This window comes from Dreissena polymorpha, chromosome 9 (genome assembly GCF_020536995.1).
Source record: "Dreissena polymorpha isolate Duluth1 chromosome 9, UMN_Dpol_1.0, whole genome shotgun sequence".
Lineage (NCBI taxonomy): Eukaryota > Metazoa > Mollusca > Bivalvia > Myida > Dreissenidae > Dreissena > Dreissena polymorpha.
In genome coordinates this window covers 8,051,763-8,064,605 of record NC_068363.1, presented here as the reverse complement: position 1 = coordinate 8,064,605, position 12,843 = coordinate 8,051,763, and the positions used below count along the sequence as shown (strand labels likewise).

General features: G+C 32.8%; 1 protein-coding gene across 2 annotated transcripts in view; it reads left to right on the top strand.

Annotated features, from left to right (window-relative positions):
• Positions 1–8,820, top strand: part of LOC127843617 (uncharacterized) — a 62,344-nt gene extending 53,524 nt beyond the window's left edge. For both annotated transcript variants that reach the window (XM_052373305.1, XM_052373306.1), the window contains exons 23-26: positions 227–433; positions 866–986; positions 1,759–2,615; positions 5,950–8,820. In XM_052373305.1, coding sequence (XP_052229265.1) covers positions 227–433; positions 866–986; positions 1,759–2,615; positions 5,950–5,981 — 1,217 coding nt within the window. In that variant the 3' untranslated portion in view covers positions 5,982–8,820. The remainder of the gene's footprint in view (positions 1–226; positions 434–865; positions 987–1,758; positions 2,616–5,949) is intronic.
• The last annotated feature ends 4,023 nt before the right edge of the window (positions 8,821–12,843 follow it).

The window sequence follows — 12,843 nt, the reverse complement described above, 5'->3', positions numbered from 1 at the left end:
TAGCACTCTAAAAGTTAGATTTATAGTTTAGTCTTTATGAAGCTTGGTCAGAATATTTGTTCTTATGATATCTTGGGATGCACAGAACAGTTAAGTTATTTTAAATCGCAGGTGTACGATTTTGGGCCTTTCAGGCCCTCTTGTTTTGTGTTTAAGTGCATCCATTTAATGTAGTCACCATTAAATGACGACTTATTGTGACACGATGTTATGTTTTCACATGTAGCCATTTCAAAGATAGCAAAAAGGATGAAGAGGGTGTATGAAGAGGCCGGCATCGAAAGCCATGACTATCCACACGCTGACGAGAGACTTGACTTGCATGGTAACCATGGTAACAACCAAGTGAGCAGCACTGGCATGAATGGTCCTGGAATCATGAAGGATCCTGAAGCAGGGCACAATTTCCTGAAACAAGTGAAACTTGAATCTGGTGAGACATTGATATGTCTGGACCATTGACACTTAAAAAACGGTAAAGAAGGGATTATAATATCCATGTGCGAAAAATTGAGCATTTAAAAAAGTATCACTAGTAAGCACTTTATTTAATTTATTTAACAAAAATTGTAAGGAATAACAGTCTCGAATACTGGTCAGGGGCTTCACTTTCAGCTGTGAAGTCATGCAAGGTTTCGTGGTCTCATTTGCCTACAGGGTAGCTCCTGACCAGATTGCGCGGATGCGTAGGCTGGGCTGGATCTACAATGGCTGCATATGGCATAAGACCCATTTTTGCATGACATTGGTGATATGATATTCTTACACTCAAAAAATCTTCTCAATAAGTATGTATTACTATGTATGGACTGGTTGAATCTGGTCCTACCACAATGAATGTAATTTCATAATCAAATGTCTCCAGGTCAAGAGCCGCTGTTTCATGGAACAGAACCGCAAGTGAAGACAGAGCCTGTGGAAACCATGACGACAATGTCTAGTGTGCAGACTGTATCTGTTAAACGTGAGAGAGAGCTTCAAAGTGGATGCAGTGTTGTATTTCAGCTATAATGTTGATGTATTAAGGGCCAATGTAGATAGCTTGCGATATCTGGATATATTGTTTTCCAGTTTTATCTTATGATTTAACTATTACAAATTTTTACATTGAGCCATGTGTCAATACATAGGGTAGTATTACAATCTTGCAGTCATAACATTACTTTAGAAACAAAAGTTTATATCAATGATCCATATCTCTCTGATGCAATATGGAAAAGATGCCGACACCAATGCTCAATAATATACTTATTGAAAAAAAACAAAATGCAGTACTTATTTACACTAATTTACACAAAAAATCACCCCTATGCAAGATATTTTTAAAACAAAAATATATACATTGATCTGTAAAATAACTTCTCCTCGCATAAGCGAAAAAACCGCATTACATACTAGTGGCCGCACTCCAGTGCGACGCCAATAACAATTATATTTTTGAAAATATTGGATCGAACATTTATGTACTATCATTCAAAATCTTAATTACCAGTTTTAGAATTCAATTTAACTTATTGTTTTATGAATACCCGGTCCAGCTTTCCACCATTCCCATTTGGAACAGTATCATGTACCTTTTGCAATTTTAGATTTTTACCTTGCTCTTGGAATAATTTATTCAGTAGAAATGTTGGCCTATTTACACTGTACAAATTTGATTACTAAACATCATTTTCAACAATTTATATTAACCTATTTTAATTTCTCTAAATGTCTCAAATTGCGGTCCTTACATCTAGTCCTTTGTTCTGCTTCAGGTGAGAGTGCCTCCAGTCTCACATTTGGTGAGCAGACATTGAATGACATCCAGTCTGGTCGTCTGGAGGTGGCCCCAATAGAGGTCGCTGTATCGGCCACAGCCATGAGTCCTACTGAAAACATTGCTGCAAAACATAATCGGACATTTGGTGTAGGTCCATGCAACATAGCAACTCGAAAAGTCATGCAGTCTTTGTTGATAGGGAAAAAGGTGATGGCCACTGTAGGTCAAATTGGTTCCAGTATGGCTGCTGGACATCAGAGACCAGTTGTAAAAGCAGTAGTACCATCAGCTACAGTACAAGGTATTGTTCAAGTAGCCAGTCTCAGCGGTTGTAACAGCATTGTTCAGCCCCAACAAGGTCAAGTTGTCAGCAATGCTGTAATCAGCTCTGGCAATTGCCAGTCCTCTGGTCAGTACCTCCTGTACACCCTATCAGACGGACGCAAGGCCTTGACCCCATTTCAAGTTCAGCCAAGCCAGACTCCTGCAAGCTTCCTTCAGAGTTCTAAACTTGCTGTTAAAAGTCCTGCTCCATATATTCCAGGCACCTTAAGTTCTTCAAGGAATTTAGTGGTTCCTAACCTTAATAGCACACAAACTGGACTGTCTGATAAGCCGAGCGAACAAGAAAACCAATCAACTCTTTGCAAGTTTGGTATCAAACCGGTTGCTATATTGCCCACGGCAATTCAATCACAAAGTGCTCAGACCAAGCCTTTCATTGTCAATAAAAGTAACACATTACTGTCTCAGAAGAACGCCCCTGCTGTTCTGGAACCCGCTCTTGTCACTGTGAAAACCGATCCAGTCGACAACAGCTGCTCTGGGCGTATCAGGCGTGCTAATAAGAACTGTAAGTATCCTGCTTTGTATTGTGCTTTTCTTGTTTGACATAAATCTATTACTTTTATGTATGATATTCTAAATACAGTTGAGAAGTAGCTTTACTTGCTTAATATAATATGTAATTTCTATCCATGCAAAACTGTCATAATTGTTGCTTCTTATTCTTACATAGAAAGTTTATTTCCTCATAATAGCTTGTCTGTAATTGAACAATAAACCTCCAAACTACACAGTATGAAATGATCAGCTGATGACAGAGATAGAAACTCACTATTTACGGTTTGTTTCCGAGCTTAAGTACTTTGGTTGCCCAATCAAAGTGTTAGGAGCCCAAACCCAAGTAACTGTCTGGATCATGCATTTCTTACCTTTAACACAACAAACAAAATCAACTTACATTTAACAATTGCAGACATGACCCTTTTTACTTGCATTATGCCCCTTATGAGTCTCAATATGCGGTGACTCAGCGATTTTAAACTAATTACTCCTTCTAAAGTTATTTTAGATCATGTACAATCTTTTTTTTTACATTTTTTGTGCAATTTTTTTTCCGTAGAATATTAAATACATATGTAGACAATACAGTACAAACATACATTTTGCTTATCAAATAGTATTGAACATTTCATAAGCAAAGTATTTCATGTACAGCTACTTGATGGGTACATAAATATTGTTGTCGTTATTATTGTCGTATTTTCAACATACATACATATACAAATCTGGTAGTGTTATACTAAAAGTAGTTTACAACGGCAAAGAAAACACAAAAACACAAACAACCTTGTAACATACAAAATAAATTAATGTTGAATATATGTTTGTATATTGTTTATTATAAAAGTATTGCACCTTAGAAAATTAATTAGTACGTGCTGAATTTTACTATATATGAAAATTTATTTTGCAGAGTTTAGAACAAAACTTACATCATAAACATGTTTTATATTATGAGTTATTATTACTATTTGTAATGTCGTTGTATGAGATGTCAGTAAATATTTTAAAAAGGGACCATATTCCTAATTCTTCTTCTAATTTATTTGCAGTTTTGTAAATTTCAAAAGCGTGCTTCATACTATTTACGAGTCCATACTTTGATGGGATTCTGTTTTTTCTCTGACAATGAAAAATATATTGTTTAAGCTCTAGATATACTATGTTTAAATCGTTCATTTTTGTATTAATTATTCCAAGGACTAGATTTGACATGTAATATGAATAGGTATACTTGGTCTAATTTTACGAATAATCTCAGCAACAAATTTTATAATTTGTTGGGTAAATGGACAGTACCAGAAAAAGTGCGTTATATTTTCAACTTCAATGTTCCAAAATGTTCATAGATTATTTGCAACAATTTTTATTTTGTACATTCGAGATTTTGTTCCCAATATTATGTGGACTATTCTGCATTGGAGCCATCTGACATTTATTTCCTTAGTAAGATTGAATACGAGTGGATGTACTTTTTACCATTCAAGATTAAAAAAAATTGAGTTCCATTTTGTATGACAAGATGGAATCTCATTGTTTTGAATTAATATTTTATAAATATGTTTCTCTTCTTTTGGGTTGGTTATTAGATTTTAATGTAAGTTTGTAATAAAGTTTTGAGTTTATTTTGTTTATATTTGACAGGTCTTCAAATTTGTCAATATCTTTCTTTATTATATTTATTAATCCTTGGTAGAGAAGGAAATAAACATTTGTTCCAACCTATGTATCCAAAGATTCAGTGGAAATAAAACAGTTTCTTTCTACCATAATATCTCTCACAAACCGAATACCTCTTTCATAAAGACATTCAATATAGATATAGCTATTGTTAATTGTAAAATTATGATTATAAAAATTAGAGGCATATCCAGAGTATCATCACAATTTATTATAATTTATTATTGGCAGCTTTTCAACATTCACTATCTAGTATTTTCAAAACATCGAGCCAAAATGTATTTGTCAAGTGTAAACATATTTTTTTCAGCATACAGTTTACAGTGTTGAATATTATCTTAAAATCTATACACGATTTTCCCAATTAATAGCAATTTCCTTCAACTGACACTATTCTCTTAATCCATGTTAATTTCATGTATTTTTCAAAGAACATATATCAACCATATTTAACCCACCTTCGTTATACTCCTTAACAATTAATTTTTTGTCTTGGCCCTGCCCAAATCAAATCATAAAAGTGCTGTTCTATTGTTTTCATGCTGTCTTTTCTTGGTGTTGGCAGTGATACAAATAAATGAGTACGTAAAGGTAGAAACAATGATTTGACAATCGTTACCTTTCCTAGAGGAGTTATATTTCTGCGATTCCAATGAGTTATTGAACTTTTAATACGTTCGATTTTGTTATCGAAATTTTGTATGATCATGTTATCTAAGTTAATATAAGATAATGTACAATCATAAATCATAAATTTATTGTGCATATACTGATTTCAAGCAATGTTATGACGTGAGCCTAAATTAATTTGTTGCATTTGATTCTTGTCGCGGAAGCAGTTTTCTACCAGAAGAGATTAAGTATTAATTAAAACAATGAAGGAAACTGTTTGAAGCTTTCTAAAGACCTAATATTAACTACTTGTCCAGGGGCCGTATTTCAGATGCTTCTTAAGTTTTCACTTAAGTTAAAGAAATTTCTTAAATAAATATCTGTAGTTAAATTTGAAATGTCAAAAACAAAAACATGAGATGCTTAATATTTCTCTTTAAGAAATTCCTTTAAGAGTTAAAGGAAGTTAACTTAATTTTAAATATACGAGAAAAAATACACAGAGTTAAGAAATTTATTAAGTTTATTAAGCTACCAGAATTAAATACGTGAAATCTTATGTTTAAAGAAAAAATGGCCGAGATAAAAAAAACTATTGCGCAATATTTCAAATTAAGTTATTTTTTTACTTAAGAAGCTACCGGAATACGGCCCCTGGGCTCATGTGAAATCACTACTTATTTATATCCCTGGATGATGACAAATTTTACACAAATATACTTTATAAGCATATTTATTTGATTATTTGGCATCGGCTGTAACTATTCTGTATTGAGGTCACCATGGTGTAGTGGATGCGGAGTCCGGTTAGCAACCAAGAAGTCACAGGTTCATTCCTTAATGCATGAGCGTTATTTAGATCTCACCCAAAGACACCAATTTCCGGTTCTACCAAGGAAACGGACTCGTGAGGGTTTCAATAAGCCATGCAGTCTTTTGATGCAATCAGGCAAAAATAAAAAAGGTTTAAAATTATTCTGTTTAAGGCTTCTTATCAATCGAGATAAAAAGGTTTAAACTGTTCTGTATTGCTGTTATTGCTATTTTAGTTGGGTTTGTGGATCTGACAGACGATGATTGAAGAGGTGTTCAGATTGATCATCAAGTTCTGGACGTGAAGTCACGAAGTCACATTTATTGCTGGATATCATGCAATTGCATTGTGTTTACACTTATTTTAGTAACGATTGTCGCTTAAACAAGTTGATTTGAGAATTACAGTATGCTGTTTGTGTAATCTTAAAAACATGCAGTTATGTATGAATTTGTGTTATTCGCTCACTTGATGAAACCCCCCTGTATTTGCTCCTTGAAGTGTGTGTGTTTCTATTGCACATGTAAAGCCGATGTTGCATCTTTTTGCATTGTTCTATGACAGGACTGCCTGTTGCCAATTTGTTCCATCAGCTTTAAAATGCCATTTAATCAAGCTTTCGAGTCGAGTTTCTGACAATTTGTGTTGTCTGTTGTCTGATTAACAAATTAAATCTTGTTTAAATATTTTAGCTTGAACAGAAACGATGAACAATGTATGTCGAATGTATGATCCCTAAATTTACAGATTTATTTTAATGGACATGTATTGTTAATATTTACTGAAACATAATAGCCAGAGAAAGTCATTGTAAATTATACTGTTGTAGATGTTAAGATCTGAGTTAATGTTTTCAAATTATTATGTAGAAGTCATTATACAAACCTATTTGTTTGAAGAATAAAGATCAAATATGTATAATTAATAATTTTTAGAGTATGCATTATTGAAATACCATTTTACTTCAATATGCATGGATTATATATTTTTGTTTAAAGTTCTTGTCTTTATTTGGGACATTAAAGGAGTTATTTTGGCCCTTTATTGTGTAAGCTTAATTTAACTTGGACAAGTTGCGTCCACAATCCTGTTGGCGTTGTTATTGTTTTTGGGTAATTTAATCTCGTTTTTCTGCTTAGACATTTTCAGGTGTATTTTATCATTATGTTCTTATTGTATATGTATGTATGTGCAACAATTAAATTTGTCAAAAATGCCGAAGACTATCCTTTCTTTCTGTCTTGTATTTAATTGTAATTGAACATTGACTCAAATGTTACTTTTAATTACCGTTAAACCAGTAAATATGTTATCAAATAAATTTGAAAGATTAAAATTTATGCTGAGACAAAAAATTTTTTTTATTATGTTTCCTTAAATGGTTCAAAGGAAAAAAACACAAAAAAAGTGTTCAAAATATACATGTATTTTATGATTTCCGGTGGTTAATAGAGAAATATCAGTGAATTGAAACTGATAATTCACTGTTAAACTGCAACGCCATTATATAAGAAAAAATATACAAATAATCATAAAGTAAAAATAAAATTTGTTGGGTTTGGTGGAAAATAAATTTGTATTCACTGGTGATCATTAAAAAAAAATTCTATGATCACGCGTGAATTAAAATCTACCAAATTCTACCAAATCCAACAAATATCCTGTATTTTACACATTACAATTAAACTGAAGACCTGATTGTGTTTCAATGCCACCCACATTTTATCTATGGACATGAAATCTTCTGTAAAATCTAAAATCTAAGATTGTTATTTTAATTTTAAATTTACATGTACTGTTTAATTTCAGTCTCATAAACGTACTTTATGGAAGGGTGAAAATATCAGTTGTAAAACTTTCACTCTCCTTGTTACTTCTATCCTTTCACTACTTCTACTTATAGTAATGGATTTGGGGGTTAAAAAACATTTCCTTTAAAAAGAATATTACAATGAAGACCTGTTATTATTGAATGTCTAACTGCGTGTTCTACTATTCTATGTTTAACATATTTTTGATATGATATACTTTGCCTTTTTGTGGAGAATATTACACGCTTTTCAAGCATTTCTTGCAAAATAAATAAATGCATGGAAACTTGCTTGTTTAAACTTGAAATACAAAACAATTTGCATATTTCGGTGGAAGAAGATGGCAGTATTAAGAGGAAAAAGTGCTAACAGCATCCATAAAACTGTCCATTTTATATTTTGGCATGTGTTTTCTGTGGCCGAAGAATTCATTTTAAATCTAAATCTTGTCAAATCAAATGTGGTATTTGTGCCAAATATAAGTTTTCTTTTGGAAAGTTTAATTTTATTAAGTAACAATTATGAAGATTTTATTTTTATACTCATAAGTTATTTGCGTTTGTATTGTTTTTGTTCAAAATTTATCTGTTTTTGTTTGAATTTGCTTCAGTGTTTATCCGCGTTCATCTTAGTTTCTTTTGACTTCATGCATGTGAATGTTTATGTTCCTGTTTGATTACGAATTTCATTCTTTTATCATTTTTTTAACATTATTCATTTTCATAACACACACGGTAAGAGCCATATTTACTGTACACGCTTTTAACACTGGACTGGCATGTGTTTTAGTATAAATCTTGCAATGCTTATCAAGAAAAAAGGTGCTATTATTATGTCATAACTTTGTGTGCATGCTTATTTTGTAGCTTACGTTTCTAAGGAGACATATTCACTGAATAGTAGTGTATTAGTATTAAAAACAAGGATAGTTTCATTTTATTTAATGTATTTGATTTGCCTTAAATGTGTGTAAAACTCTACTTTTTATTTTCAATTGAATAAAAAAAGATACTATGTGAGCTATTGAAAAGGAAGCCTTTTTAATGCCGATATATTTGCTGCTATTAAACCTTGGTTCGTTTTAGGCTATCCTTCTAGATAGTGTACTTGTTAAATGTATTGCATGTTTAAACATAACTGTCGTGAATCAAATACAGATATTCCATCTTGACAATAGAAAATTCACCTATTTTCAATACTTCATTAGTCTGAAGTTTTTAAGCTAGTCAATCATGTTTGTTACATTTTAAATCAATCATTGCGCTTATATATAATAAATATATTCCCATATAAAACGTGTCTCCGTGTCTTCCTTATAGTGATGTATATCAAATATCAAATAAATATTTCTTCGCGGGATGATAAGCACAATATTTTTTTTCAAATTTGTCCTATTCTTAACTGAACTGTATAAGTTTTCCTATATAAATTGTATGCTCCTTTGTTTTCACTTGATTCAATTACCAGTAGTTACTTTACATTACAGAACTGGTAAATTTTTTATTAGTCACCAGTGTTATTTCCATTTTTCTCACAGATAATCAGATTGATGTTTACGATAATTATGACTTCATATACTTTCCACGGTTCATACTTGAAACATGAAATATTCATTTGTAATGGCCAGCATTAAGTGTCATTATCCCTTTACCCTGTATATATTTGACAATCATATCCTTTAAGCTCACCTGAGCGCGTGTGCTCTTGTTGAGCATATACCGATTGTGTTAATACTCTTAAAACCATATTGTAATATTGCCCATTCTTCATGATGCCTGGTCAGAGCTTTTGTCCTAATGCTATTTCGGTCGAGTTCTAAAATTATCCCAATAGGACAATTTATCTTTAATTGCTGTTTAAAAGATGCCATTTGAATAATGCAAATATTTCATTTCATAATGCAAACTAATTGTCACCGTTTATCGCTTACATTAAAAATATGATGATACATTTAACGTCTGGCCAACACAATCATTTTTCATCGAAATTCGTGGTCATAAATGAAACACACCAACATAAACAAGTATGAATTATACCACTAACGCAGGAGTTAATAACCTTATAAATATTTACGACAGAGTGACAGAATACTATGAGTAGGAAATAAGCGACACCACTGGATTCAACATTTTATATTAGCTTATTGTAAACATTTATCAATATGACTATTTGAGCGAGGAATGAACACGTAAATAAACAAAGGTCAACTAAAAACCTTAAATTCGTAGTTATCCTGGTACAATGGTGTTCCTATTCTTAACACATATACTTGCCATTCTGCAAATTATCGTCTGTTAATAGAAGATCAAAATGCGTGTCAGATATTTCCGATAAACTCCCAAAGAACTTGACATTACATAACAGTTTACTTTCTTTTTTTTTTATCGCAATGTGCATTTTTGTCGATTATATCAGCAATATACAAGATAAGTATTGATGCAAAGCATCAAAGGGCGTCGGGAATTTCAGTATAACAGGCACTCAATGAAGTTACATGGAACGATTTTTTTTACTGTAAATATTAATATATTTGCCGATTATTTTAAACAAAATAGAAAAAGATACTGGTATAACCATTATCTATGATTTTGTGTTTTAACCCCCAAATAACCATTATCTATAATGTTGTGGTATAACCCCCAAATAACCATTATCTATGATTTTGTGTTGTAACTCCCAAATATTTCATAGTTCATTTTATTTACATTGGTTTCCTTTTTAACTGGCATCCGTGTGCAGTTTTCATTAATGGAACAGAACTGTGTAGGTTTTCAAAAATCTCTTCATCTTGTAAGCGTAATTTAATATTTTTCTCAACTTCAAGTGGAGATGATTTTGAACTTATTCTTACGTTGCTCATTTATAACAGGGGTTGAGTACTCATTGAAATGAAAACACTGTAAACGTTTTAATGTGTTTACGAACCCCCCCCCCCCACCCTCTCACACATATATTTCATTGGCATAAAAAATGGTTACAATAAAAAAAGCATATTTATTTAAACTAAAATGTCTACATCAAAACAAAAAGTTAACATAGAACACAAATAAAATGATTAGATTCTACTGGGGCTCGAACCATGGGCCTCTCACATGTGAAGCAAACGTGTAACCACTACACTACGGAACCGCTTGAAAAATCACCTTCTAACTATGATATTAAAAAGCTATTAATAGTCGGAAAACCCGGAAGTTTAAACGCTGGATAGTGAGCGGGGTTAAAGGTCCATACTAAAGGGTCTTTACCACTGGCAAGATACGAGTCAGGCCTGCGGCCTTCTATATGTGGATCTTAAAAAAACAACCTGTAGGAGGACTTGATAGTAATAAGACTGGGGTGCTGTGATGGTGCTCCTCATTGATTAGCGGCTGCTTCCTTTATCAAGACTCATTGTAACAATTAATAATACGTGTCGCGCTTCGCGCTCTATTGCGCCTTTATTAGTAACTAGGTGGTTGCTAGGATAGTGGAACAAAGAAGTTTTTTTTTTACAAACCAGAAAGTTTCACCGGTTCGCGTATTTGCCCAGTCCCTGTGATCTTTTATTATTGCCCAGTCCCTGTAATCAGTTATTGATTAAAACAATTAGCCTTGCATTATTGGCAATACATGTTGTAGTAAATGTAATAGGCACAAATGCAGTACTTATTTACACTAATTTACACAAAAAGTCACCACTATGCAAGATATTCTTACAACAAAAATATATACATTGATCCGTAAAATAACTTCTCCTCCCATAAGCGAAAAAAAAGTATTACATACTAGTCGCCAATGACATCAATTATGTGTCATACTTGGAATTCTTTTAATACGCTCGTTGCAAATGGGACGTTTTATATGATCACCCTTTGCGGACGGCGTCGACAGCAGTTTCGGCTCTCTAATTCAAATAGTTTTTATCCGATCTTCACCAAACTTGGTCAGAAGTTGTATCTAGGTCAAGTTAGAATATGGGTCATGCCGGGTCAAAAACTAGGCCACGGGGTCATTTCGTGTATTTCTAGGAATAAGCATGATGTCCGCTCTCTAATTGACGTAGTTTTCATACGATCTTCGCCAAATTTGGTTAGAATTTGTGTCTAAATTATATCTAGGTCAAGTTCAAATATGGGTCATGCCGGTCAAAAACTTGGTTACAAGGACACTTTGTACATTTCAAGCATTGAGCATGGTGTCCGCTCTCTAATTAAAGTAGTTCTCATCCGATCTTCACCAAATTTTGTCAGAAGTTGTGGCTAGATGATATCTAGGTCAATTGTACTTTTCTGACCACAATGCTGTCTGGATCATGATATAGTTTGTATGGTTAGCTATGCAGTTAAATGGTTAGTTATGTAGTTTTTGCCTTATTTTAAAAAATATATCACTTTGCCTCTCAAATGGTTAGTTATGATATAACAAGACTCTTGCCAAGCAATATAAGTCCCCTACCGGCTCCAGCATCACCATTTTAAGAAGTTATAATTATTTCATAATGTCCATATTGCCATCAATCCATGTTTCAAGTCTAATAAAAAAATATGAATATAACTCACAGACAGACAGACAGACACACGGAGCGTAAACCATAAGTCCCTCTGGTGAAACCGGTAGGAGAAAAAAATATATCATTTTGCCACACAAATGGTAAAGTTATCAAGTTGTCCAAAACCTTCAAACGGGCGTATGTTGTGACAGTTTGGCACTCATGTTTTAAATATTTTAGTTCGAACTGATAGCGATACTCTGCAACAGAGTGACAGTTTAACATCGCTTGTTCGTTAGACAGATATGAAATACAAGATAGTTAATATCTCCCTATTTATCACCCATACCTTTGTGATGTTAATACCATTGACTGAAAGAATATTTAATTTGTGGATTGTGTAACAAGCATTGCAATAAGGATAATCAAAGCACTGAAGGCACTGTAGTTGTTCGCTATTGCGTAATTTAAGACGCAATTATCTTTCAATTATTATTTCATCGTTATATACTTAATCTCGTCTAAAATGTAATGCTCAGCTACCTTTCACTTCCACCTGTTTGTATTCTTATAATGTACCCGTAAGCAAGCTCATACGCACTTATTACACATCTAAAATCTTCGTAAGAAGTTATCCTTCTTTTTATGTCCACCACTATATATGGGTCAAAATAGCTCATTTAATGTACACTTTTGCAGTATTTCAATATTCAAGATAGCAACTTGATATTTTGCATGCATGTGTATCTCATGGAGCTGCACATTTTGAGTGTTGAAAGGTCAAGGTCAAGGTCATCCTTCAAGGTCAGAGGTCAAATATATGTGGCCAAAATCGCTCATCTTATGAGTA